The sequence below is a fragment of the Dendrobates tinctorius genome, unplaced genomic scaffold (genome assembly GCF_039654945.1).
Source record: "Dendrobates tinctorius isolate UK_male_01 unplaced genomic scaffold, ASM3965494v1 ptg000103l, whole genome shotgun sequence".
Taxonomy (NCBI): domain Eukaryota; kingdom Metazoa; phylum Chordata; class Amphibia; order Anura; family Dendrobatidae; genus Dendrobates; species Dendrobates tinctorius.
In genome coordinates this window covers 30248340-30276333 of record NW_027361771.1, presented here as the reverse complement: position 1 = coordinate 30276333, position 27994 = coordinate 30248340, and the positions used below count along the sequence as shown (strand labels likewise).

The 27994-nt window shown below is 46.4% G+C and overlaps 1 protein-coding gene across 5 annotated transcripts in view; it reads right to left on the bottom strand.

Moving 5' to 3' along the window:
- TOM1L1 (target of myb1 like 1 membrane trafficking protein) overlaps window positions 1-27994 on the bottom strand; it is a 164877-nt gene that overhangs the window by 119389 nt on the left and 17494 nt on the right. The window contains exons 1-2 of one of the 5 annotated variants that reach the window (XM_073588170.1): window positions 15354-15589; window positions 8163-8221 (exon numbers count right to left, since the gene is read on the bottom strand). The exons of 2 other annotated variants lie outside the window; for them this stretch is intronic. Coding sequence is in view for 1 of the 3 variants with exons in the window: in XM_073588169.1 (XP_073444270.1) it covers window positions 15354-15411 (58 nt within the window). In the remaining 2 variants the exon portion in view is untranslated. Of the gene's footprint in view, window positions 1-8162; window positions 8222-13735; window positions 13755-15353; window positions 15590-27994 lie in introns of those variants that run through there. 2 more of the 5 variants (XM_073588169.1, XM_073588171.1) reach the window with 2 other exon arrangements.

The window sequence follows — 27994 nt, the reverse complement described above, 5'->3', positions numbered from 1 at the left end:
TGAAGTACCAGGAAGAGGTGGACCAAAGCAAGCCATTTTTCTGTCACCCTATGTGTCATCAGGGGAAGGTGGGACAAAATCCTTGGAAACCCATGCGTGGTTCATTTTAATGAAGGTTAGATCATCCACATTTTGGGTTGACAGACGGGTCCTTTTTTCTGTCAGGATTGATCCAGCTGCACTGAAGACTCTTTCCGATAGCACACTTGCAGCTGGGCAAGCGAGCTCCTGTAAGGCATATTGGGCCAATTCAGGCCAGGTGTCCAGTTTAGCGGCCCAATAGTCAAAGGGGAATGACCTGTGTGGGAGAACATCGATATGGGAGGAAAAGTAGTTTGTAACCATAGTTGACAACTGCTGTCTCCTGTCACTTTCCATCGATGCAGTATTACCAGTTGTGTGAGCGGTATTTGAAAAATCAGTCCACAACATTGTCATGAAACCCCTGTCTCCAACGCCACTTCTGCTGTGTGCACCACGAACACCTCTGCCAAGCTGCCCCCGGCCCGTACGGCGCGTGTGAGAACCATCACCGCTGCTGTGTGCTGGGAATGCCTCAAGCAACCGATTTACCAGAGTTGCTTGTTTATTAGCCAATATTAGGTCAAGGTTCTCCTGTGGCATGATGTTTTGTAATTTGCCTTTATAGCGTGGATCCAGGATGCTGGCCAACCAGTAGTCGTCATCGTTCATCATTTTGGCAATGCGGGGGTCCCTTTTTAGGATCCGCAAGGCATAATCTGACATGTGGGCCAATGTTCCCGGTGTCAATGATGCACTGCGAGTGCTGGGTGGAGGAGCACTTTCTGGCAAATCCACATCCCTCCAGTCACGCACAAACCCTGTACCAGACCTTGCCACGCCAACATTTTCACTTGCCCCACGAGATGCATCCTCCTCCCCTAAGTAATCATCCCCATCATCCTCCTCCTCCTCCTCCTTTTCTTCCTCCACCTCGTCCAGGAGAGGTCCCTGAGCAGACAATGACTGAATGTCATCAAGGATTCCCTCCTCCTCTTCCTCCTCATCAACATTGGCTGCAGACGCCTGCTCCTTAAGGTGCGTCAAAGTTTGCATGAGCAGACGCATAAGTGGGATGCTCATGCTTAGGATGGCGTCGTCTGCGCTTACCAGCCGTGTGCATTCCTCAAAACACTGAAGGACTTTACAAAGGTCTTTCAGCTTCGACCACTGCACGCCTGTCAACTCCATGTCTGCTCTCAAAGTGCCTGGCCGTGTATCCTCCCACAAATGCATTATGGCCTGCCTCTGCTCGCACAGCCGCTCCACCATGTGCAGGGTGGAGTTCCACCTTGTTGCAATGTCGATAATGAGGTGGTGGTTGGGAAGGTGGAGCAATCGCTGCAGCTTCTGCATACGAACGGAGTGTACAGGCGACCGGCGGATGTGCGCGCACAGTCTTCGCACCATCTGGAGCAGGGCTGTTAACTCCGGATAATTTTTGAGGAAGCACTGCACCACCAGGTTCAAGGTGTGAGCCAAGCAAGGTATGTGGCTGAGTTTTGAAAGGGCTATGGCTGCCACAAAATTACGGCCGTTATCACTAACTACCTTGCCTGCCTCAAGATGTACACTGCCCAGCCATGACTCAGTTTGTCGCTTCAAGTACTCGGCCAGCACCTCGGCGGTGTGTCTGTCGCCCAAACACATCATCTGCAACACAGCCTGCTGACGCTTTCCACTAGCTGCTCGATAGGGGGACACATTGTGTGCAACAGTGGCAGCTGCAGATGGAGTGCTCGTACGACTGGGCTCTGTGGACGAGCTGTCGCTTCTGGAGGAGGAGGAGGAGGAGGAGGGTCGAACGCCTACAGCCAACTGTTTCCTATACCGTGGGCTAGGCAGCACTATCCCACCACCGCTGTCCCCTGTGGACCCTGCATCCACCACATTAACCCAGTGCGCAGTGATGAACACGTAACGGCCCTGGCCATGCCGACTGGACCATGCATCAGTTGTGAGGTGCACCTTTCCGCTCACTGACTGCTTGAGTGCATGGACAATGCGGTCTTTCACATGATGGTGGAGGGCTGGGATGGCTTTGCGAGAGAAGAAGTGGCAACTGGGTAGGTCATAGCGTGGTACTGCATAGGCCATGAGTTTGCGGAAAGCTGTGCTTTCCACCAACCGAAAGGGCATCATCTCAAACGAGATTAGTTTGGCAATGTGGGCGTTCAAACCCAGTGTACGCGGATGAGAGACTGAGTACTTTCTTGACCTACTCATAGTGTCTGGGAGGGTGAGCTGAACTTGAGAGCTGCATATGGTGGAAGTAGCGGTGGACAGGGCGGACTGAGAGAGGGTTGATGATGGTGATGGAGTTGGTGTTCTTTCTGATGGCCTAGAATCAGTCTTTCGTTGATATAACAGTGGGATTCCCTGACTGCTGTGGCCTTGCAACGACACCTCAACATTTGCTGCTGTGCTAACCGGTGTGCTTACAGTGGGGGAAACAATGTAGCGTTGCTGACTACCTTCGTTGTGATCAGTTGCACATGTGGCACTTGAGGTTTGGTGTTGTGTCCACGCTTGCAAGTGCATGCTGGTTAAATGTCTAAGCATGCAACTGGTATTCAAATTTTTCAGATTTTTCCCTCGGCTAAAGGTCTTTGCGCACTTCTTACAGATAACCTTGGCCTGATCATGAGGATTTTGTTCAAAAAACTGCCACACTGCACTCTTCCTACTTTGGCAGACATTTTGCGGCCTAGCACGCTGTGATCTTTTGACCCTCTGGACAAGCTGTCCAGCAACTCTTTTGATGTTTGGAACCTGTCTTTGGAGTGCTCCGGGCCTGCCAGATAACAGCTGTTGCGATGTCGATGTCTGCTGTGGATGCTCCTCATCTGAGCTATTGGAAGCAGCACCCTCTTCCCCCAATGGATGCCAATCTGGGTCAACAACTGGGTCATCCATCACCTCCTCTTCTATGTCATGTGCACCTTTCTCTGTGTCACCGTGTATGGTGGTATAGTGTGCGGGAAGGGGCACCTGAGTCTCATCAGGGTCAAAATCTGGCTCTGTACACTGCGAGGACAATGTAGTGCTCTGAGTGAATGTACCAGCAGAATCATCCATCAGCGGCTGTGCATCAGTGCACTCCATGTCAGATTCATCTTGGCCTGGGTAATTCACCATTTGACTTGATAATCCAGGCATGGTATGTGAAAACAGCTCCATGGAGTAATCAGTAGTATGGCCTGCGTCATCCTTCAATCTTGGTTGGGGTGAAGGACACAAGGAAAGGTGTGGTTCATGAACATGAGCCTCCAATGACGACTCAGTGCTTTTACTTTTTACAACTGAAGAAGAGGAGGCGATAGAGCTGGAGGCTGAGTCAGCAATGTAAGACAAAACTTTTTCCTGATGCTCTGCCTTTAAAAGCGGTTTGCCAACTCCTAGAAAACTAAGCGTTCGAGGCCTTATGTAGCCAGACGATGATGCAGGGTCAGCACCTCCTGCATTCGGTCCTATTTTGCTCTTGCCACTACCATCAGATCCACCACCAACACCATCATTACCAGCTGCCAACCCCCGCCCAATTCCACGGCCTCTTCCACCAGCCTTCCTCATTTTTGGTAGAAATGTAGACAAAATCCAACAAACTATATAGTAATGTAAAACAAGGTAAAAGGTGTCTATAGGACAGGGGAGATTTAGAATTTCTGCACACACTTGTGGACAGTGGACACTTGTAGATTGTGTGAGGCCCACTGATATCTGAGCACTATGTGACACGCTCGATGGCACAGCTGCCTGTGACCAAAGTGACGAGAGGATAATGGAGATTTTGAATCTCTGCGTACACTTTTGGACACTGGACACTTGTAGATTGTGTGAGGCCCACTGATATCTGAGCGCTATGTGACACGCTCGATGGCACAGCTGCCTGTGACCAAAGTGACGAGAGGATAATGGAGATTTTGAATCTCTGCATACACTTTTGGACACTGGACACTTGTGGATTGTGTGAGGCCCACTGATATCTGAGCGCTATGTGACACGCTCGATGGCACAGCTGCCTGTGACAAAAGTGACGAGAGGATAATGGAGATTTTGAATCTCTGCGTACACTTTTGGACACTGGACACTTGTAGATTGTGTGAGGCCCACTGATATCTGAGCGCTATGTGACACGCTCGATGGCACAGCTGCCTGTGACCAAAGTGACGAGAGGATAATGGAGATTTTGAATCTCTGCGTACACTTTTGGACACTGGACACTTGTGGATTGTGTGAGGCCCACTGATATCTGAGCGCTATGTGACACGCTCGATGGCACAGCTGCCTGTGACCAAAGTGACGAGAGGATAATGGAGATTTTGAATCTCTGCGTACACTTTTGGACACTGGACACTTGTAGATTGTGTGAGGCCCACTGATATCTGAGCGCTATGTGACACGCTCGATGGCACAGCTGCCTGTGACCAAAGTGACGAGAGGATAATGGAGATTTTGAATCTCTGCGTACACTTTTGGACACTGGACACTTGTAGATTGTGTGAGGCCCACTGATATCTGAGCGCTATGTGACACGCTCGATGGCACAGCTGCCTGTGACCAAAGTGACGAGAGGATAATGGAGATTTTGAATCTCTGCGTACACTTTTGGACACTGGACACTTGTGGATTGTGTGAGGCCCACTGATATCTGAGCGCTATGTGACACGCTCGATGGCACAGCTGCCTGTGACCAAAGTGACGAGAGGATAATGGAGATTTTGAATCTCTGCGTACACTTTTGGACACTGGACACTTGTAGATTGTGTGAGGCCCACTGATATCTGAGCGCTATGTGACACGCTCGATGGCACAGCTGCCTGTGACCAAAGTGACGAGAGGATAATGGAGATTTTGAATCTCTGCGTACACTTTTGGACACTGGACACTTGTAGATTGTGTGAGGCCCACTGATATCTGAGCGCTATGTGACACGCTCGATGGCACAGCTGCCTGTGACCAAAGTGACGAGAGGATAATGGAGATTTTGAATCTCTGCGTACACTTTTGGACACTGGACACTTGTGGATTGTGTGAGGCCCACTGATATCTGAGCGCTATGTGACACGCTCGATGGCACAGCTGCCTGTGACCAAAGTGACGAGAGGATAATGGAGATTTTGAATCTCTGCGTACACTTTTGGACACTGGACACTTGTAGATTGTGTGAGGCCCACTGATATCTGAGCGCTATGTGACACGCTCGATGGCACAGCTGCCTGTGACCAAAGTGACGAGAGGATAATGGAGATTTTGAATGTCTGCGTACACTTTTGGACACTGGACACTTGTAGATTGTGTGAGGCCCACTGATATCTGAGCGCTATGTGACACGCTCGATGGCACAGCTGCCTGTGACCAAAGTGACGAGAGGATAATGGAGATTTTGAATCTCTGCGTACACTTTTGGACACTGGACACTTGTGGATTGTGTGAGGCCCACTGATATCTGAGCGCTATGTGACACGCTCGATGGCACAGCTGCCTGTGACCAAAGTGACGAGAGGATAATGGAGATTTTGAATCTCTGCGTACACTTTTGGACACTGGACACTTGTGGATTGTGTGAGGCCCACTGATATCTGAGCGCTATGTGACACGCTCGATGGCACAGCTGTGACCAAAGTGACTAGAGGATAAGGGAGATTGGATTGCTTTTAAAAAAGCAGTTTGCGGAGCAGTGGGTAAACAGCAATGCCAGCGTGTCAGGAAGCCTTAGAAGGCAGCCCAACAACCAACACCACTGATACACCACAATATAGCCTCCCCTTGCACTGCACACACAGTGACTTGTGTGTTGTGCAGGCCAAATCGCTAGCAGCAGAAGCAGTTCTTTTGTCTTCTTCCCTGCCTAACGCTCTCCCTACAGAATCAGCAGCAACCTCTCCCTATACTAAGATCGGCAGAAGTAAGATGGCGGTCGGCGTGCACGCCCTTTTATACCCCCTGTGACGCCCACCAAAGCAAGCCAATCACTTGCATGCCCTTCTGAAAGATGGTGGTGACCCGTGCCTAGGTCATCACGTTGCCCACAGTGTCCATGGATCCTGATTGGCTGAAAAAGAGCGCAAAACAAACTTTTGAAACGCGACTTTGGCGCGTAAGTCGCCGACCTCGTGGCCGACCTCATCCTAGGGTCGGGTTTCGTTTCATGAAACCCGACTTTGCCAAAAGTCGGCGACTTTTGAATTTTTTCGACCCGTTTCGCTCAACTCTAGTTCTGAATACTTTCCGTACCCACTGTATATGGGCATGGAGGTGACAGCAAGCTGAATAAAATGATACCTTGATATCTGAGATCTGATGTCTTAGTCCATAGAAATCCACGTTTTTTATATATGTAAATGACCTCTTCCAGGCTATGAGGAGGATGCTGCCTCCAGAGCTTATTTTAAAAAACAGGAAGAGTTACCAGTGTGAGACAAGTAACTAGCACAGAACAGGAGAAATGAAATTGGTCTGCTTGTATATGCAAATTGCCTCTTCATTTTTGGCATTTTTCTAGCTCTGCTGTACTGTAACAATGTTATACCCTGTCTGCCGGTGAGCTGGAAACTGAGAGGAACCTGCAGATGTGTCAGTTATAATCACACACAGCTCTGCAGTGACATCAGCAGAGCCGAGAGCAGACTTTACACATCACACTGGTAACCATTACATATCACACTGGTAACTCCCCCTACATGTATAATAATCTCTGGAGTCAGAGTTATCTTCTAAGCAGTGTCCTCCCCAGAGCCTGGAAGATGTCATTTATCTATATATATAAAACTCAAAATCTGTAGTAGCCCGCTCTATACAAATCCACAGTTCTCTCCTGATTTGGATGAAATTTGGCACAGCCCCTCTCCACCCATAGGAGCAGAATACTGCGCATGCTACATCTCTCTAGTTCCCCCCGTCATGAGATTGGAGCCCCCGAAGTTAGGCCCTATACATATAATGGGGAAATGTTAAATCTGTAATAGCCCGCTCTATACAAATGCACAGTTCTCGCTCTATTTGGGTGAAATTTGGCACGCCCCCTCTCCACCCACAGGACGTTACATCTCTCTAGCTCCCCCCATCATGAGATTGGGGCCCCCAAAGTTAGGCCCTATACATATAATGGAGAAATGTGAAGGTGAAAGTAAAAGTGCTGAGGGGAAAACAACAGTTGTGACTGACAGGGACGGATTATAGCAACAATGCCAAAGAGTCGCTGTTAAAGGGGCCGCACCACCACACACAATACACAAACATTTCACAAACTCCATACAAACATCACACAGACAGCACAGATACACCAACCCAGAAGCACAATACCACAGAAATGCCACAACACACCACACAAACACCAGACCTCTCAAGACACACACAACACAAACACCACCCAAATACCACAACACCACCCCATAAATACCACATGCACACTACACACATATGCACACAAGGACCACACATGCTGCAAACACACTCAGATGGATGCACCCTATGCACGCGGAGGAACATTACTGAGTAGCAATATTGGTCAGGTGAAAAATGCCTCATAGTAAGATTGTCATTATTGCTTACAGTGAGCTTTCATCACTGAATATGCTGAGGTAGAGTGAAAGCTTAGCACTGATTGGTTGCTATGGGCAACTAGACAAGTCTGCCTGTGAGGCGGTTTTCATTAATGAGATGTGAGCTCCTTCAGGTCATAGTAATACTGTGTGAGGACTGCTCTGTATTTACTATTCATCCTATTACATCTCTTATCAGTGTCAGGTGAATACTAAAGGGTCATAATACTAAGGACTATTTTTTAAAATGCCGCACAAAAAAGACCATCTATTGGGCAAGTTCATCCAAAAGCTAAGAAAGCAAAATTGTGTCAAAGAGCTGAGACAAATGAACAACGTGACTCGCGGCATGAAAATAAGCGGATGAGACAGGCTAAATGTAAGGCAGCTGAGACATCAGAGCAATGGGAATGTCGTCTTCACAAGAATCGGATAAGGCAGGCAGAAACTTGCAAAGTATTTGTTTGGGATGAATGTACCATGGCCCACAAGAAAGCGGTTGAGGCCCTTGATCGCACCTTGAAAGATCTGCGAGGAAGTGATTGTTTAATGGGGGAATTGTTGTAATTTTTGCAGGTGACTTCTGCCAGACATTACCTGTTCTTAAGGCAGCAACACCAGCGGATGAGCTGAATGCCTGTCTAAAATCTTCTTCTCTGTGGATACATGTTCAGAAGAAAACCATTACTACTAATATGCGGGCTCATTTGATGGGAAATACAACTGCGGACAAGTTTACACACCAGCTACTATGCCTTGGAAATGACAGGTTCCCTACTGATTCCACTAATTTTCTCATTTCCTTTCCAGAAGATTTTTGTGAAATGACATCTTCGGTAATGGAACTTATTGACCAAGTTTTCCCTGATATTTGGAATAATTTTAACAATCATCAGTGGCTTTGTGAACGTGCAATCCTAGCGCCTAAAAGTGATAGTGTCTGCTCCATAAATCTAATAATTCAGAGAAGGCTACTTGGTCTAGCTACCACATACATGTCCATTGATTCAGTCATAGAGAGTGAACAAGCCGTAATGTATCCATTGGAGTTCCTGAATTCTTTGGAGCCTACTGGAATGCCACAGCATAAGCTCACTTTAAAAATAGGAGCCACAATAATTTTGCTTCGGAACCTTGACCCACCAAAAATTTGTAACGGCACAAGATTGGGCATTAAGAGTCTCATGCCCAATGTTATTGAAGCCACTATTCTTATGGGAAACTCTAGGGGAGCAAATGGTTTCATTCCGCGTATTCCTTTGCTATCAAACGACATGCCCTTCAATTTTAAGTGTCTGCAGTTCCCAATCCGACATGCATTTGCTGTGACTATAAACAAAGCACAAGGTCAATCATTTAAAGTAGCTGGCATTAATTTGGAGAGCCTGTGTTTTTCACATGGACAGTTGTACGTTGCTTGCTCTAGAGTGGGTAACCCCAAAAGTCTTTTTATATATGCACCTGAAGGTAAAACCAGAAACATTGTTTACCAAAAAGCACTACAATAGATAGTTGTTTAAAGGGCCTGTCACACTAAGCGATATCACTAGCAATATCGCTATTACTTGTGACGTTATAGCAATATTGCTAGCGATATCGCTGTGTCTGATACTTACCTACGACCCGCTCCCCCGCTGCTTATCGCTGATCGCGCGAGAACGGCCAGGACTGTTTCTCATCGTCAGCTTCCTGCGGCGCTTCCTGTGGAGAGACGAGCGACGAGCGTGGAGCCGGGCGGGAGGACGCAGGATCGCCTAGTGTGACAGGTAAGTAGCAACCCCCGTCCCCAGCGATGTCGCTGGTGAGATCTGCCTGTGTGGCAGCTCACTAGCGACCACTTAGCAATGTACCAGCGATCCTGACCGCGTCATATCGCTGGTCGGGATCGCTGGTACATCGCTAAGTGTGACAGTACCTTAACTGTAAACCTATTTTACTCTTTTGTCCGTGAACTACTTATAGGTTACACTGGAGGGAGGGGGTAAGCATTACACTATGTTGTTAATTGGGTGTAAATGTTTTATATGTTTGTGTAAGGTGGATAAGATTTTCATTTTTGATAAAAAATAGTTAAAAAAATAGTTGTAATAGTTTATACTACATAATATGTATTGAATATGTAAAATCAATAAAAATGTTGAAATTAAAAGAAAAGTTGTTGTTCACATCAATGTTACGACAAATTAGTAAAATGCCAAAATAATAAAAATTTAAAGTGGAAAAAAAAAATTACTGTAGCACCCTGAAAATGCCAATTTCAGGGTGACACTGAAAATTTTACTTTAGCTACCATGGCCAACAATTTAACATATTTTCGGCGAGCGAAGCCGCGGGTATTTTACTAGTATATTTTCAGAATGCTGCAACCTGTTTGCCTATATTAATAGTTTAGATAGGTCAAATATGGTGACAGGTTCTCTTTAAATGGAATCTGACAGCTGATACATGCTGTCCGATCCACAGGCCGCATGTATCAGACACTGGATGTAGGATTTCATGCATATCTTAAATTCTGAAACGTTACGGTGCTTCAGAGAAAGATGTTCTTCAAAAATCGCTGGTGACGAAGCCGTGCTGAAAACTAATTGGATATAGGTAGGTCCCCGATGGCTTCTCCTTTCCTGCTGCCCTAGAGTTAGAGGTCCATCTTTATATGCGCACACCTGACAATTCAGGGAGGCGGGCAGGGAGAAGCCTCCAGAAACCCGACCTACCGGCTAGTGACCGATGCGGCTTGTTGCCCGGTAGGCTATTAAAGTATATCTCTCTCTGAAGCGCCACAGAATTAAAGATATTCACAAAATCAAGCAGTCAGGGTCTGATACATGATGCCCATTGGTGTTTTTCTAGTTAGACAAGTTCTTCCCTAGCATACACATGCAGACCCAACGCATGCACCTTGGTGAAGGATTTATTTCCACTGTACTAAATGTACTATCCCTTCAATAAGTGACATTATACACACTTATAATGGACAATGAAGTACCATTATGGGCGGCTGTAGAAGGAAGCACCATACACAATACTAACCTTTCTACCATATTTTTTGCACTAGGACAGCGGATTTTTACTTTATAAAACTCAATGTCCTTCCTTCTGTTCACTTTGTGATTCCTTGGCTTCCATGTAAGCATTGAATTAAATGTTTTTTTTATAATTTTCAGAGGGATGTCATTTCAGTTAAAGAGTCCCACAAGCACATGTGGCATTGACCCAAATCACCTTTTTATGGCGTCACTGAGGCTGTGTGCACACGCTGCGGATTAGGTGCGGATTCATCCGCGCGGATTTTGTAAAATCCGCAGGTGAAACCGCAGGTCAAAATACCTGCGGTTTTACCTGCGGATTGCTCTGCGGTTTTGCCCTGCGGTTTATCATCTCCTCAATTGACATGTCAATTCTTTCTGCGGATTGAAAATCGCAGATAATCCGTGCGGAAAATTCCGCACCGTCTGCACTGCGATTTTTGATTCCCATAGGGAATCATGGTACTGTACACCGCAGCAAAAACTGCTGCGGGTCCGCAGCGGCCAAAACTGCTGCGGAACAGCAGCAAAATCCGCAGCGTGTGCACACAGCCTGACACTTTGTATGTAAGTTTCATTTTGCATACCCTACTATGAGGGTGTGTTAGTCATTTTCTATTTTTATTGATTTACTTATCTAAAAGCCTTCATCCTAGTTAATTATTACCTCTTACTTGTTAGCTCTGTAATATTTGCAGATGTGAGTACTTTATAAAGTGCAGAAGCAATGTTTTAGCTTCATTAGAAAAACAAACTCACATAAACCAAGTAGCCAAAAGTGAAATCATAAACTGAACACTTGTTTTTGTATTGTGTATAAAATAAAAGGCAAAGCAATTAGGCCACATTCACACAGTCAGTATTTGGTCAGTATTTTACATCAGTATTTGGAAGCAAAAACCAGCAGTGGGTGAAAAATTCAGTAGTGGTGTCGTGTTTCTATTATACTTTTCCTCTGATTGTTCCACTCCTGGTTTTGGCTTACACATACTGAGGTAAAATACTGACCAAATACTGAGTGTGTGAATGTGGCCTTAGATAGTAATTTCTAAGCAGTAGTTTTTGCCATACCCCGGACTTACTAGTAAGTGTAATTTGTGTACTTCCATTGTAAGCACGCTTAAATCTAGAAAATAAAAATACAATATACTGCATATTGACTTAATATATTAATAAGATGATACTATGAGGCTAAGCAGTAAATTCTAAATATATTGTTAACATTACCTTGAGTAATATTAATGTTTAGCCACACCAAAACAAGTATAAACATATACAAAATAAACACACAACATATTTTTTCCGTACCTGTAGAACTATCTTGACTCTAGAATCCTAATAAAATATATGGAAAAAGTAATTCAGGAAAGCTTCATTTTATATATAGACCTTTAGCACTTCAACTCTGTGATCCATGTTGTGACTTTGCTAGAGAGTTTAGGACAGAGAGAGTAGTGTATGTGCCCATTATTGTACCTATTGAATAATTCCTTAATGAAGGGATTTCTATAAACTTATTTTTTTAAATACTGAAAGATATGCCACTTTGTAGGTGGATACAACCAAAAATGTGGGCTATTTTCTGATTATTGGTGTGCCTATGATGATAACATTTTTAGTTCTGACAAACAGTATTCCAAATAAGGGATATTCTAGTAAATTGCTTTACTTAGCTAAAAAGCATGAAAAAAGGCAAATTTGCAATTGACTTGCTTTTTCTATCTGCTGTCATTCTACTGCAATGAGAGCTTTTATCTTTCATAGTGCACAGCTGATTTCTATGGACCTTGACTAGTAGTGCCTGCCCATATCTTCTCCTAGTTTGCAGTTACCTCTCTTCAGCCTAATCATTTCTACACAGCAGTTAGCTGCTCAACTCCCTCAACCTCACTCTCAGCTCCTGACAAGCTGCTGTTACCAATCTTGCAAAATCTCAAGCCCCCATCAACTACAGCTTTCATCGCAGGTATCCTATTCAAAGGTCTCACTGTCTGGAGCTGGGTGCTTGTTCAAATGCCCTGCTAGCTCTATGTGTAAATTTAGTGATAGCTATTAGTGATAGGTGAGCGTGTTATAGCAGACCACGTGTTGAGCTTTCTAGTTCTGCTAATACTACAGCTCTACTATTTACCATAACTGTCACTAAGAGAGAAGAGCTGTTCTCAACAGAAACCAGGAAATAAACATACCGGGGACTGGATTGCTCAAGACACAACTTGAGAATTCAACATTAAGCTGATTTCACCAGACTTACATAGGACATGGTATAGTTGCTAGAATTATTTGGTTGGAGCATGACTGCATCTGACTGGTAATTATATATGTGGCACAATTTTTTTTTTTCTAGAATCTGAACTATTTTCTCCCAGTACAGTGATGTGACGGCAGCAAAATACTTCTAAAATTAATGCTGATGTAATTTTCTTATCTCAATATGAAGAATATTCAAGTACATGTTTACTTTGACATTTTTAGCGGTGCAAACATTTGGCATGGTACCCACCCATTGTTTTCACACCCAATGCAGTACAAAGATGTATTGTATTGCATTGGGTAACAAATGTGATTCATATAAATATACTTTACACCATGTAAAGGGGCATAAGGAAATAAAATAACATTTTGTAAGTAGAGGATAAGTGACGTTGGAAAGTCATGTCCTGCAATAGGGTGGCCTGTCCTCTGATTGACACCCCATATATTACAGCTGGTAGAGCACATGTTGCTGAATAGTGGTCAGTCTTTGTGATATCATTAACAAAATGTAACTCTTTAAAATATAGGTGAAATACAGTAAGTATTATTATGATAATAGAGTTAGAATAATGCTTTAAAAACCTTGGCCACCAATGTGCAAGACAATAAGCAAATGCTAGCAGCTATGTGTTCAAGTAAATCACGTGCAAATTGGACACATCACAATCGTAGGCATGAACTCTGCAAAGAACCATCGATTCCACACTAAATAAAAAGCAGCGCTAAAATCTTTCTGCCTTTTGCTAAGCATTTTCGGCATAGCACCATTATAGTAGTGCAGTGCAGTCAGCTTGTTCTTCCAATTAGTAGCATGGCAATAGGGTTTGACAGGTTGTACATAGTGAAGAATAAAAACTAAAAATGGGGCTAACAATGCATGATGCCAACCTGTAATGTAACTGAAGAGATATTCATATACTTCTTATCCTTCGTGGCCTTCTTCCCTTCACTTTTTGGCTAACATCCCATTTAAAGTAGGAGGTGAAACTACCTATGGGAAGGAAGAGTAGGAAACCTAGTTTGCTTGCTTTGCCACAAGTGATCTTCTATGGTGGTTAAAGGGAATAAGTCACCAGGTTTTTACTACCCCATCTGAGTGCTGCATGATGTAGGGGTAGAGAGCCTGATTCCAGCGATGTATCACTTACTTGGCTGCTTGCTGCAGTTTTTATTAAATCACTGTTTTCTTTGCTGCAGATCTAGCAGTTCTGTGAATGCTGAGTTCTGTATAACCCCTCCCACATCACTGATTGGCAGCTGTCTGTATACACTGTGCATAGGTGGTGCAGGAGTGGTTATACAGAGTGGTTAACAGTGGTTATACAGATTTCATGAATATGGAGGACTCCTGCTGATAAAGTAGTATCAATAAAAACGGCAGATCGGCACGCAAAAAATGAGCCCTCACCCAACCCAAGATTGTGAAGAATGGAGACTCTACAGGTGCTTTTTTTTTTTTTTTTTTTTACCAAAGTTTGGAATTTTTTTTTCACCACTTAGATAAAAAATAACCTAGACATGTTTGGTGTCTATGAACTCGTAATGACCAGGAGAATCATAATGGCAGGTCAGATTTAGCATTTAGTGAACATGGTAAAAAAACAAAAAACAAAAACAACTATTGGAATTGCACTTTTTTGCAATTTCACCGCACATGGAATTTTTTTTCCATTTTCCAGTACACGATATGTTAAAACCAATGGTGTCATTCAAAAGTAAAACTTGTCCAGCAAAAGACAAGCCCTCACATGGCCATATAGACGGAAAAATAAAAAAAGTTATGGCTCTGAAGAAGGAGAGGGAAAAACGAAAACGCAAAAAGCGAAAATACCTCTGGTCATGAAGGGAGTTAAAGGAAGATGAGAGTAGTGTAGACAGAACTGCAGATATTGAACTGCAGGCCTGCTGGTAAGCAAATATTTGGATGCTCCATAATCTAATGTAAAGATGTGTGAGACCCTGGGGGCTACATCGTTTCGTCTTCTACAGTCATGACTCCAGTTTTCTTAATTAAATTAACAATTTGGAGCCAATAGCTGAGATCCAACATGGAATAATAATAATTGAAATGATGGAATTATTGTGAAATACGTATCACTGCATTACAAAGCACATCAGAGAGTGAAGGTTAATGACTTCCGCAGGTTACATAACCACAGTACATGTGTAGCGGCAATGATCTCATTGCGTTAATCTATAGGGCGGGGGCGTAACTACAGGGAAGAGGGAGGTTGCAGTCGTTTCTGAGCCTGGTGGCCCCCAGAGGACACAAGCTCATAATCACACCGGATTACAGGGCCACGTCTTATGTGCACAGTATTGTGATCATTCTGTAAGATATCGGCAGTTTTCATCCATCTATCGATAAGCACTGCCAGAATTTAAAATGAGTTTCTTCAAATCACATCCGATCAGGTCAACACCGCAAGTGCAGAAGCCCCAAGGAGTGTTGCTATGGCAGGTTGTCTTCTTCCCTGAGAATTTGATAAAATCTGCTGTCACTTACCAATGAGATGCCCCACATGGGTACTAAAGGGATCTTTAGAAGTTTTCCCAAAAGCCATGATTCTGTGTTGTCTTAACTCTTGAAATCATGAAATTTTCACCAGAGAATCTTGAGAGTAAAATTCAGAAATCCAAAGATTTGTTGTTTGCAGTTTCTGAGTCCATACAGCGTGACGAGAGCTGCTGTCAGCAGAAGTTACAGTACCTGGCTCAGGAGAAAGGCTGGGGGAGGACTTGGGCGTAACAGGAACCAGCGACAGGTAACTCAGGGCACTGACTCACGTGGGAATGACTGTTCCCTGCACTGGTCCTGACATTGTGGTGAAGTTCAGAACTCCTCCTAGAGATGTACAGACTGTGTATATACATACAGGAAAATAGGTGTGGGCAATTCATTCTCCAAAGGGGCCACATGAGGAACTGTGATTGTTCTGGAGGGCCGAACCAACCGGTCAAAATTAATTCTATTCGTTATTATTGTTTTATATACATTTTTATCACTGAATATTGAGCAGACTTAAGTCTTTTGACTCGCTGCTACTGCGAACACATGTTACCATCAGGCTTCATATAAAATGTATTCTTAGGCTGGTTTCACATTAGCGCTTTTTAAGCGCACGCACAGCCGGGGGTAGCTCCGAAAAGTTCGATTTTGGCGCGCACGGCGCACCGTCAAAAGTGCGCAGCGCAGGTCAAAGCGCAACTAGCGCACGGCCTGCGCACGATCTGCGCACCCTATGCTAAAGATAGGGTGCGCCGATCGCAGGCGCCGCTGTCCGCTAGGAGGCGGCGCTACAAGCAAGGGGCGGGCACGCCGGGCAGAGAGCCAGCTCGGGGGCGGAGCTACCCCCGGCCGTGCGTGCGCTTAAAAAGCGCTAATGTGAAACCAGCCTTACCTGTAGCAGCTAATAGAAAACATATAATTTACTTCCTTTAATAAAGTTTATATAACTCAGTAAATTATAGTGCTCCTGTTATTCATCCCTTTTATTTTGATCGACAGCTCCTAACACAGTATGATGTCTCCACATAGTATGATGTCCATGTGCAGCACCTAAAACAGTATGAAGTCCCCTCACATAGTCCACTTTCTCTCTCTCTCTCTGTCCTGCTCCCTGGCCATCACTCCTTTCCTGCTCCTAATTGCATTCGCATCTATCAAGTTGTATTTGTCGCATGACAGATGCAAAAATCATGAGACGTATCCCTTTATTTATAATGGAGGTCTGTTTATTTTCCATTAGGGTATTTACCTAATGCTGGATACCTTAAAGGGAACCTGTCACCAACCCAGTCATTTTTAACAAAAAGAGCCACCTTGTGCAGCACTAATGCTGCGTTCTGTCAAGGTGGCTCTTTTAGTTGGGGTCCCTTCCACCGCCGAAAGAATCGTTTTTATAATTTGTCAATCATACTTCTAGTTTGTCCGGGGGCAGGTCTTCCCCCCCCAACACTGATGCCTCACATCCATCATTCATTTCCTCCTTTCTTGTGGGCACCGCCTCCTCAGCATTCATTTATTTTCCTGGCCCCTGCGCTGTAATCTTGTTTCTTAGGCATGCGCAGTTAGCGCTGCCCATCCATTGACATCACATGATGTCTTCCTTCTCGAGCCTGCATGGACGTGCGGCCCGAGATCCCGCTCCGCAGTCTCTTCTGATTTATTCACACTGCGGGGCGGGATCTCGGGCCGTCCACGCAGGCGCGAGAAGGAAGACATCATGTGAGGTCAGTGGACGGGCAGTGCCAACTGCGCATGCCCAAGAAACAAGATTACAGCACAGGCGCCAGGAAAATAAATGAACGCCGATAAGATGGTGCCCAGAAGAAAGGAGGAAATGACTAATGGCTGTGAGGCGTCTGTGTCCTGGGGGACAGACCTGCCCCCCGGACAAACTACAGGTATGAGGGACAAATTTTAAAAGCAATTCTTTCAGTGGTGGAAGGGACCCCAACTAAAAGAGCCACCTTGACAGAATGCAGCATTAGTGCTGCACAAAGTGGCTCTTTTAGTTAAAAAACGCCTAGGGGGTGACAGGTTCCCTTTAATTGAAACCAAACAGCCCCGATTATAGTTACGCTTTATGAGGGTATACAGTTAGGTCCATATATATTTGGACAGAGACAACATTTTTCTAATTTTGGTTCTAGACATTACCACAATGAATTTTAAACAAAACAATTCAGATGCAGTTGAAGTTCAGACTTTCAGCTTTCATTTGAGGGTATCCACATTAAATTGGATGAAGGGTTTAGGAGTTTCAGCTCCTTAACATGTGCCAACCTGTTTTTAAATGGACCAAAAGTAATTGGACAGATTAAATAATTGTAAATAAAAAGTTCATTTCTAGTACTTGGTTGAAAACCCTTTGTTGGCAATGACTACCTGAAGTCTTGAACTCATGGACATCACCAGACGCTGTGTTTCCTCCTTTTTGATGCTCTGCCAGGCCTTCACTGCGGTGGTTTTCAGTTGCTGTTTGTTTGTGGGCCTTTCTGTCTGAAGTTTAGTCTTTAACAAGTGAAATGCATGCTCAATTGGGTTGAGATCAGGTGACTGACTTGGCCATTGAAGAATATTCCACTTCTTTGCTTTAATAAACTCCTGGGTTACTTTGGCTTTATGTTTTGGGTCATTGTCCATCTGTAGTATGTAATGATGACCAATCAGTTTAGCTGCATTTGGCTGGATCTGAGCACACAGTATGGCTCTGAGCACACAGTATGGCTCTGAATACCTGAGAATTCATTCGGCTGCTTCTGTCCTGTGTCACATCATCAATAAACACTAGTGACCCAGTGCCACTGGCAGCCATGCATTCCCAAGCCATCACACTGCCTCCGCAGTGTTTTACAGATGATGTGGTATGCTTTGGATCATGAGCTGTACCACGCCTTCACCATACTTTTCTCTTTCCATCATTCTGGTAGAGGTTGATCTTGGTTTCATCTGTCCAAAGAATGTTCTTCCAGAACTGTGCTGGCTTTTTTAGATGTTTTTTAGCAAAGTCCAGTCTAGCCTTTTTATTCTTGATGCTTATGATTGGCTTGCAACGTGCAGTGAACCCTCTTTATGTTGGGGCTGGCGGAACGCACCAAATTATAAAATAGTAGGTGCGTTCGCAGCCCGGGGTCCACCGTGCAGTGGTGGTATACTGCTGCTAAGAATTGGCGGAAGAATTAAGCGGTGTGAAACCAGTCACACGTGGGTTACGTCACCCAGTGTGAACAGGGGTGAACTCTGTTAATGCACAGAGCCACACCACTGCTGAATGTAGATGCCGGAGCCTGCTAAGCTCACAGAGCCCGGCCAAACGAGTGCACAGTGTACGGCCACAGAACTCTACCCCAAGGACACAGGATTAGAGTCCTTCTAGGCCCACTGAACGCGCGGCGTCGCTGCCGCGAACGCCGCTATAGACGCTGGCTATGGAGCACATGCACTGAGGCGTGCCGAGTCCCTGGTGAGGACCGATGCCTGACTCAACCTCTGTCCTACCTACGCCTAAGCCTGGGCGCTAGCAGGCTAGACTGCACAACACATGCGCACCAAGGGTAGGGGTTTATTAATGAGTCATTCACCAGAGACATTCATGCGTGCATACATCACTCACTCCACATAGTCTGTAAATACAGTCTTATCCTAGCGCATGGCCGAGCGGCCATGTGAAACTTTTATAGTCGCGAGCGTCCGGGACCTTTCTGGCTTCTCGAATGTGCCAATCCGAACAGGAGCAGAACCTGAGCACGTGACCTTCGATCTCCAATGGGAGATCACTCCACGGGCATGCTCAGTGGCCCGACATGGGGACTTAGTCCCTGGAGAATCTCGCTGCTGAGCAGCATGTATTGTCATAGCTGCGCCAGAGGAGGCAGCAGCAAGCAAACCCACGGAGCTGGTCTGGGCAGAGCGCCTGGACCGATGAGTTTGCTGAGCAACCTCCTCTGCCGCTGGAGAGGATGGGAGACCGCTGGAAGTAAGGCTCGGGATTCTCGCTGTGCAGCGACAGAAATCCGACGCCTAACATTACCCCCCCTCCTAGGGCCCCCTCCCCTCTGAGCCTCGCTGCGCTCAAACTCCGCAATGATCAGAGGAGCGTGGATGTTCTCCACTGGCTCCCAGGTCCGAGCCTCTGGACCATGACCCTTCCAATCCACCAAATAAAACTTTTTGCCCCGCATCACCTTGCATCTCATGATGGCATTGACCTCAAACGCGTCCGAAGACAAGTCTAATGTCCCGGCAGATGACTCGGAAAACCGGGACAAGTGAACAGGCGTAAGGAGGGACACATGGAATGTATCAGAGATAGCCAAGTGTGGTGGAAGGGCCAGACGGTAGACCACAGAGCTGATCTGCTCGAGGAGCTTGAAGGGGCCAATGTAGTGCGGTGTGAACTTAGCGGACTCTACCCGCAGCCTGATGTTTCAGGCGGAGAGCCACACCATGTCGCCAGGGGCAAAAGTCAGAGCAGGGCGCCGGTGTGCGTCAGCGGATGTCCGCATTCTCTCCTTGGAAGCCCGGATAGCCCTGGAGTTGGTGGATGACACGGGCATGGGCACAGGGACGCGCGGATGCTGACCGTAATTTAGGAGGAATGGGGTCTGACCGGTGGAGTCGGCCACAGCATTGTTCAAAGCGAACTCTGCCCACGGCAGCAAGGATGCCCAGTCGTCCTGCCTGGCCGAGACAAAATGTCGAAGATATGTGATCACGGTCTGGTTGGCTCTCTCTACCAACCCATTCGTCTCGGGATGATAGGCCGAGGAGAGATTCAGCTCAATGCTGAGCAGGGAACAAAGCTCTCTCCAAAACCGGGACACAAACTGAGGACCCCGGTCACTGACAATCTTGTCCGGCATGCCATGCAGGCGGAAAACATGCTTAATGAACAACACTGCCGGGCCCCGCGCAGAAGGTAACCGGGAGAGAGGTACCAAGTGCACCATCTTAGAGAAATGGTCGGTGACAACCCAAATGACACCACGGAGCGGGAGAGAGCATAGGCCCGGACATTCTTCTCCCCGGAGAGAAAATGGAGAGTGAAGTGGAATCGGGAAAAGAACAAAGACCATCTGGCCTGGCGAGAGTTTAGCCGCTGGGCTGTTTGCAAATAGACCAAGTTTTGTGGTCGGTGAACACCTGGAAAGGGTGGCGAGTCCCCTCCAGAAGGTGTCTCCACTCCGAGAAGGCCAACTTCATTGCTAGCAACTCCCTGTCCCCGATGGCATAATTCTTCTCCGCCGCTGTGAAGGTCTTGGAGAAAAAGAAGCATGGATGCTTCCGACCTTGCGTGTCCTTCTGAAACAGGACCGCTCCAGCACCGACGGAAGAGGCATCCACTTCCAGAATGAAGGGCTTATCTACTTCGGGGCGATGTAGAATGGGAGCGCTAGCGAAATGGGACTTAATGGAGGAGAAGGCCTTGGTGACCGGTTTCGACCACAACTTGGGATTTGCACCCTTCTTGGTGAGGGCTACCAAGGGTGCTACCAAAGTTGAGAAGTGGGGGATGAATTGGCGATAATAATTTATGAACCCCATAAAGCGCTGCACCGCTTTGAGAGAATGAGGTTCCTGCCAATCCATCACCGCCTGTAGCTTGGCAGGATCCATGGCCAATCTCCGGGCGGAGATGATATAGCCCAGGAAAGGCAAGGACTCCTGCTCAAACACACACTTCTCCAACTTGGCATAGAGGGAGTTTTCCCGCAGGCGATCGAAAACTCTGCAAACATCTCTCCGGTGGGAGTCAGTATCTGGAGAGTAGATGAGAATATCATCCAGATAGACTACAACCGAGGTGGTAAGCATATCCCAGAAGATATCGTTCACAAAGTCTTGGAAGACGGCCGGGGCATTACAGAGGCTGAAGGGCATCACCAGGTATTCATAGTTCCCATCCCTGGTGTTAAATGCCGTCTTCCATTCGTCCCATCACGTATGCGAATCAGGTTGTAAGCCCCCCGCAGATCAAGTTTGGAAAACACCCTCGCTCCCCGTAGCCTATCAAACAGCTCTGATATCAGGGGCAGAAGAAACTTATTCTTAACGGTGGTGGCGTTAAGACCCCTGTAATCAATGCAAGGACGTAGCTCCCCACTCTTCTTCTGGACGAAGAAGAATCCCGCCCCCGCTGGTGACACTGACTTCCTAATGAATCCTCTTGCCAGATTCTCCCTGATGTATTGAGAAATGGCCTCTGTCTCCGGGAGAGATAGGAGATAGACTCGACCCCGGGGAGGCTCAGCACCAGGCAAGAGGTGAATAGGACAGTCATAGGGGCGATGCGGTGGAAGGGTCTCCGCCGCCTTTTTGGAGAACACATCCGCATACTATCGCTAGTGTTTGGGGAGCGAGGAGAGACCAGCGGGAACCTCGGGGGAGGCAACCTGAACGCACTCCCTCAGATATCTACCCTCACATGATTTACTCCACCCAATAATCCTCCCTGAGGACCACTCTATATGGGGGGAGTGGTACCGCAGCCAGGGGACCCCTAGAAGTACCTGGTCAATACCCTCGGGCATGACGAGGAGGGATATCATCTCCTGATGAGATGGAGCCACTGAGAGTAACAAGGGGACGGTCTGGTGGGTTATCTGTGAGGGTAGAGTGGCGCCGTTCACCACTCTGACGGTGACTGGTGTAGACATCATAACCAGGGGCATAGCGTGCTGTTGAGCGAAGGCTGATGACATAAAATTGCCCTCTGCCCCGGAATCCACGCAAACCTCCACCGCCAGAGTGGAAGAATCAAACTCAAGTGTCCCCTTAAAGGACAGCTTGGAGGAAAACATCGCTGATTCTAGTGCGCCGCGTCCTACGGCCACTAGGCATGAGCGTTCTCCCAGCTGCTGTGGGCACCGGTTGGCAAGGTAACCGGACTGCCGGCAAACATGACAGCTCACAGGAGCTCGAGCGGACCGAGGCATGGATCCCTCATGGGAAGCCCCCTGATGCTCGGATGCCCAATCGGAAGATTCCAGAGGTTTAGTAAAACTAGGTGCCAACCTAAACCTCTGCCTACACTGGTCCCGCTCCAACGTTCGCTTGGCGAAGCGAAGATCTATACGGGTGGAGACAGTGATAAGCTCCTCCAGTGTAGCGGGAATCTCCCTGGTGGCCAGAGCATCCTTCACATGGCCAGCCAAACCTCTCCAGAATGCCGGAATGAGGACCTTATCTGGCCACTCTAACTCTGAGACCAGCGTCCGGAACTGGATGGCAAAGTGGCTGACCATGGACGAGCCCTGTGACAATGCCAGCAGCCGGAGCGAGGTGTCATGGGTGACTCGTGGTCCCAGGAAGACCTGCTTCAGAGTGTCCAAGAACCACGAGACACTTTGCACCACATGATCACCACGCTCCCACAGCGGTGTGGCCCTCTCCAAAGCCCTGCCCGACAAGAGGGAAATAATAAATCCCACTTTAGCCCGCTCAGAGGGGAATCGTGCGGCCAGCAGCTCCAGCTGTATAGAGCACTGGCTTACGAAACCCCTACAAGAAGCACTATCACCCGAGAACTTCTCGGGCAGCGGGAGGCGGGACAAAGTCGGGGCAGGGATGGCTGTGGTCACACGGGAGACAGCCTCTGTGGCTGCCTGGACAGCGACCGCAGTAACATCCGCAGCTGAGACTGAACGCTCAAGAACCGCCAACCTGCCCTGCAGCTGCCGGATGTACTGCAGCAATCGCTGTTCACCCGCCATTACTAGCTAGACCCTGGCGCTAGGATAATGTTAGGGCTGGTGGAACGCACCAAATTATAAAATAATAGTAGGTGTGTTCGCAGCCCGGGGTCCACCGTGCAGAGGTGGTACACTGCTGCTAAGTAATGGCGGAAGAATTAAGCGGTGTGAAACCAGTCACACGTGGGTTACGTCACCCAATGTGAACAGGGGAGAACTCTGTTAATGCACAGAGCCGCACCACCGCTGAACGTAGATGCCGGAGCCTGTTAAGCTCACAGAGCCCAGCCAAAAGAGCGCACAGTGTACGGACACAGAACTCTACCTCAAGGATATGGGGTTAGAGTCCGTCTAGGCCCACTGAACGCGCGGCGTCGCTGCCGCGAACGCCGGCTATGGAGCACGTGCACTGAGGCGTGCCGAGTCCCTGGTGAGGACTGATGCCTGACTCAACCTCTGTCCTACCTATGCCTAAGCCTGGGCGCTAGCAGGCTAGGCTGCACAACACATGCGTACCAAGGGTACACTCCACATAGTCTGTAAATACAGTCTTATTCTAGCGCATGGCCGAGCGGCCATGCGAACCTTTTATAGTCGCGAGCGTCCGGGACCTTCCTGGCTTCTCGGATGGGCCAATCCGAACAGGAGCAGGACCTGAGCACGTGACCTTCGATCTCCAATGGGAGATCACTCCACGGGCATGCTCAGTGGCCCGACATGGGGACTTAGTCCCTGGAGAATCTTGCTGCTGAGCAGCATGTATTGTCATAGCTGCGCCAGAGGTGGCAGCAGCAAGCAAACCCATGGAGCTGGTCTGGGCAGAGCGCCTGGACCGACGAGTTTGCTGAGCAACCTCCTCTGTGGCTGGAGAGGAATGGAAGACCGCTGGAAGTAAGGCTCGGGATTCTCGCTGTGCAGCGACAGAAATCCGACGCCTAACACTGTATTTACTTTCATGCAGTCTTCTCTTCATGGTAGATTTGGATAGTGATATGCCTACCTCCTGGAGTGTGTTGTTCACTTGGTTGGTTGTTGTGAAGGGGTTTCTCTTCACCATGGAGATTATTCTGCGATCATCCAACACTGTTGTCTTCCGTGGGCGCCCAGTTCTTTTTGCATTGATGAGTTCACCAGCGCTTTCTTTCTTTCTCAGGATGGACCAAGCTGTAGATTTTGCCACTCCTAATGTTGTAGCAATTTCTCGGAAGGGTTTTTTCTGTTTTTGCAGCTTAAGGGTGGTTTCACATTAGCGCTTTTTAAGCGCACGCACGGCCGGGGGTAGCTCTGCCCCCGAGCCGGCTGTCTGCCCGGCGTGCCCGCCCCTTGCTTGTAGCGCCGCCTCCTAGCGCACAGCGGCGCCTGCGATCGGCGCACCCTATCTTTAGCATAGGGTGCGCAGATCGTGCGCAGGCCGTGCGCTAGTTGCGCTTTGACCTGCGCTGCGCACTTTTGACGGTGCGCCGTGCGCGCCAAAATCAAACTTTTCGGATTTTGGCGCGCACGGCGCACCGTCAAAAGTGCGCAGCGCAGGTCAAAGCGCAACTAGCGCACGGCCTGCGCACGATCTGCCCACCCTATGCTAAAGATAGGGTGCGCCGATCGCAGGCGCCGCTGTGCGCTAGGAGGCGGCGCTACAAGCAAGGGGCGGGCACGCCGGGCAGAGAGCCGGCTCGGGGGCAGAGCTACCCCCGGCCGTGCGTGCGCTTAAAAAGCGCTAATGTGAAACCACCCTAAGGATGGCTTATTTCACCTGCATGGAGAGCTCCTTTGACTGCATGTTTCCTTCACAGCAAAACCTTCCAAATGCAAGCACCACACCTCAAATCTACTCCAGGCCTTTTATCTGCTTAACTGAGAATGACATAACGAAAGGATTGCCCACACCTGTCCATGAAATAGCCTTGGAGTCAATTGTCCAATTACTTTTGGTCCCTTTAAAAACAGGGTGTCACATGTTAAGGAGCTGAAACTCCTAAACCCTTCATCCAATTTTAATATGGATACCCTCAAATGAAAGCTGAAAGTCTGAACTTCAACTGTATCTGAATTGTTTTGTTTAAAATTCATTGTGATAATGTCTAGAACCAAAATTAGAAAAATGTTGTCTCTGTCCAAATATATATGGACCTAACTGTATTTCCACGTGGCATAATACATCAGGATTTGCCTTGGATTGAACGCTGCGTACAGCCGCAGCCTTTAATCCACAGCACACAGATGTTACAGCATAGTGGAGGTGAATTTATGAAATCCCGTCTCCGCTATATGTGCAAGATCGCGGGTGACAGACCCGAAATTACAGACATGCGGCGCGTCTTTTTAGACTGCAGCATGTCTATTTAGCGTGCGTAGATGCTCAGTCTACGCAAGATAAATTACACAGTCTATGGATACGATGCGGTGACACCGCATGTGTTTGAAGAACACATGCGGTATCTCCGCGCGTAGAAAGGGGGTGGCGCTAAGTGGAAATATACCCCTAGGTTTCCATAACTTTTTTGGCTCTACATTTAAAATATAGGATGTCAGGGATGAATATCGCTATTTTTTCCCCTGTATTGTGTAACTGGTCAGTCAAAAATTATTGATTCTGTATCTAACTTTTAAATTGCATTCCCAGTTAAGTCACATGCCTAAAGTTTTTTTTACTTCTGATAACTTTTTTGTGAAAAAGGTAACAATTCTAGTGGAAGTGGTCATCAGCGTTTGCTACCTAACCCATCGTTGTGGAAGGGGGGATGTGCATTAGGGGTCCTGTTACCTTAGTCTCTGAGCCATCTCTTTGCTTTGGGGTAGGGGCATGACGCCATTGGCTTCCTCAGCCTAGGAGCACCAAAATGCTTTGTCCCAACTCTGGGCTATGTTCACATGAAGTTTTTTGAGAAGTCCAAAATCCACATGATGAGCAAAATTTTCATGACAATCTTTCAGCGTAAACAGACTAATGATCACCCAGTAAACAAGCAAAACACTTGTTCAGTGTGTATAATGCTTTTTTTGTGCACTGCAAGCGATCATTGTTTTCGGCGGTACATCGTCCTCCCGCACTTAGCAATCTACTACACATCGTTCAATGACAGCCAATTGTCTACCAATTATAAACAGATCTTTAGAACGGAGGGTCGTCGCAGAGTGCAGTCATCATAATCTCACCACAAAATTGGCATGAATTACCACAGAAATTATTTTTATTTATTATTTTAGCTCCATTTATTCCATGGCTCTTTACATATGAGTAGGGGTGTAGATAATAACAAATAAATACAGTAATCTTAACACATCACCGACTGGTAAAGGAAAAGAGAGGACCCTGCCCACGAGGGCTCACAATCTACAAAGGATGGGTGAGGATTCAGTAGGTGAGATGTACTCAGTGCTGGCTGAGAGCTGTGCCAAATTCATTAAGAGGAGCATCTTGCTCCAGAACATTATCAGTATCCAAAACATCAGTCTTAGCGCTTTTCTAGTTTGACCAAATTGCTGACTTTTTTAGGATAACTCATTTATGGATTTTTTTTGCCATTTTTTTTGGTTAGTTAAAAAAGCTGTAATTTTCATCCATTTTTTACAAGCATATTCTGTAACTTTTATATAATTTTTTTTGTGTTTTTTCCAATAGAAAGGCCTACATAAAATGACTAACAATAAACCACATTTAAAGCACCTACACTAACTCCTCCCTCCAGAAAAACTGCACTAAAAACAAGAAAAAACACCATGAAAAAAAAATCACACTGAGGCACTGAATATTTAGCACATGTTTACATGGCTTTTCTTTTAAGGTGTGTTGGCACAGTCCAAAAACTGCCTAAAAGTGTGCTCAGAAAATGCAGAAATAATCTTCCTATTCCTTTCTATCTCAAAATGACTTGCTGTGCATATGTTCAGGCTTTTAGGTGTCTTTTAATTGCTTCAGATTTCCAAAAACGCCAAAATGTTAAAAGAAGTGAGCAACCATTCTTCAGGCGTTTTTCCCATGGGAGATGCTCAGTACGTTACAATACAAGTCAAAGAGACAATGCGCCGGCGTCTTTTTTGAGCGTTTTCACAATGTTTTGCTTTGAAAAAAAACAACTAAAAACGCCAGTGTCGCCGCCTTCATTGTTTAATGGAACTAAAAAAATGTCTGTAAAATGACTGTAAAAAGATGCTGATAAAACAGTGAAAGGATGGTAAAAAAATGACCGGCGTAACATAACATTGAAAAACTGATCAGGAGACCACCAAACATCGCTGAAAATGACACTTCAGGTATAAAAAACTCCACAGAAAAGGATCAAATCTTGAAGCGTCTTCTGCTTGAAAAAAAAAAAATACATTTTTGATCTCCTAAAAAAGATACTGAGTGAAATTTACACACAGCATTTCTTGCTGCATTTTTCCTGGTATTTTTACAAAAATTAAGCATAGCACAAACAGTGTATTTTTCCCTGTGGTTTGATTTGTGTTGCTAAAACAATGAATGTGCATTTTAAAAAAGCAAACAACAACAGCCTTTTCTATACGCTTTTTTCAGCAAAAAAATAACTGCTAGACAAAGTGTGAAGGAAGCCTTAAAGGAGACTGCAATATTTTTTTTACTGTTTTAAAGGGAATCTGTCACCATTTTTTTCGACTATAAGGCCGGGGTCACACTAACCGACGCAAAATACGGTCAGTATTTTACATGCGTAATACGGATGAATGGCCCCTAAACAGTGCTCCGTATGTCATCCGTAATCAAGGTGCGGTCGCACATTTTGCGCATGTCAGCATCCGTATGTAATCCGTATGGCATCCGTATAGCGAGATTTTCTCGCAGGCTTGCAAAATGGACATATAATGGAGCCCTATGACAGGTTTTCTAACAGAAACCAAAGAATAGATATAGACACATAGAATGCATATATATATATATATATATATATATATATATATATATATATATATATATATATATATGTGTATTCT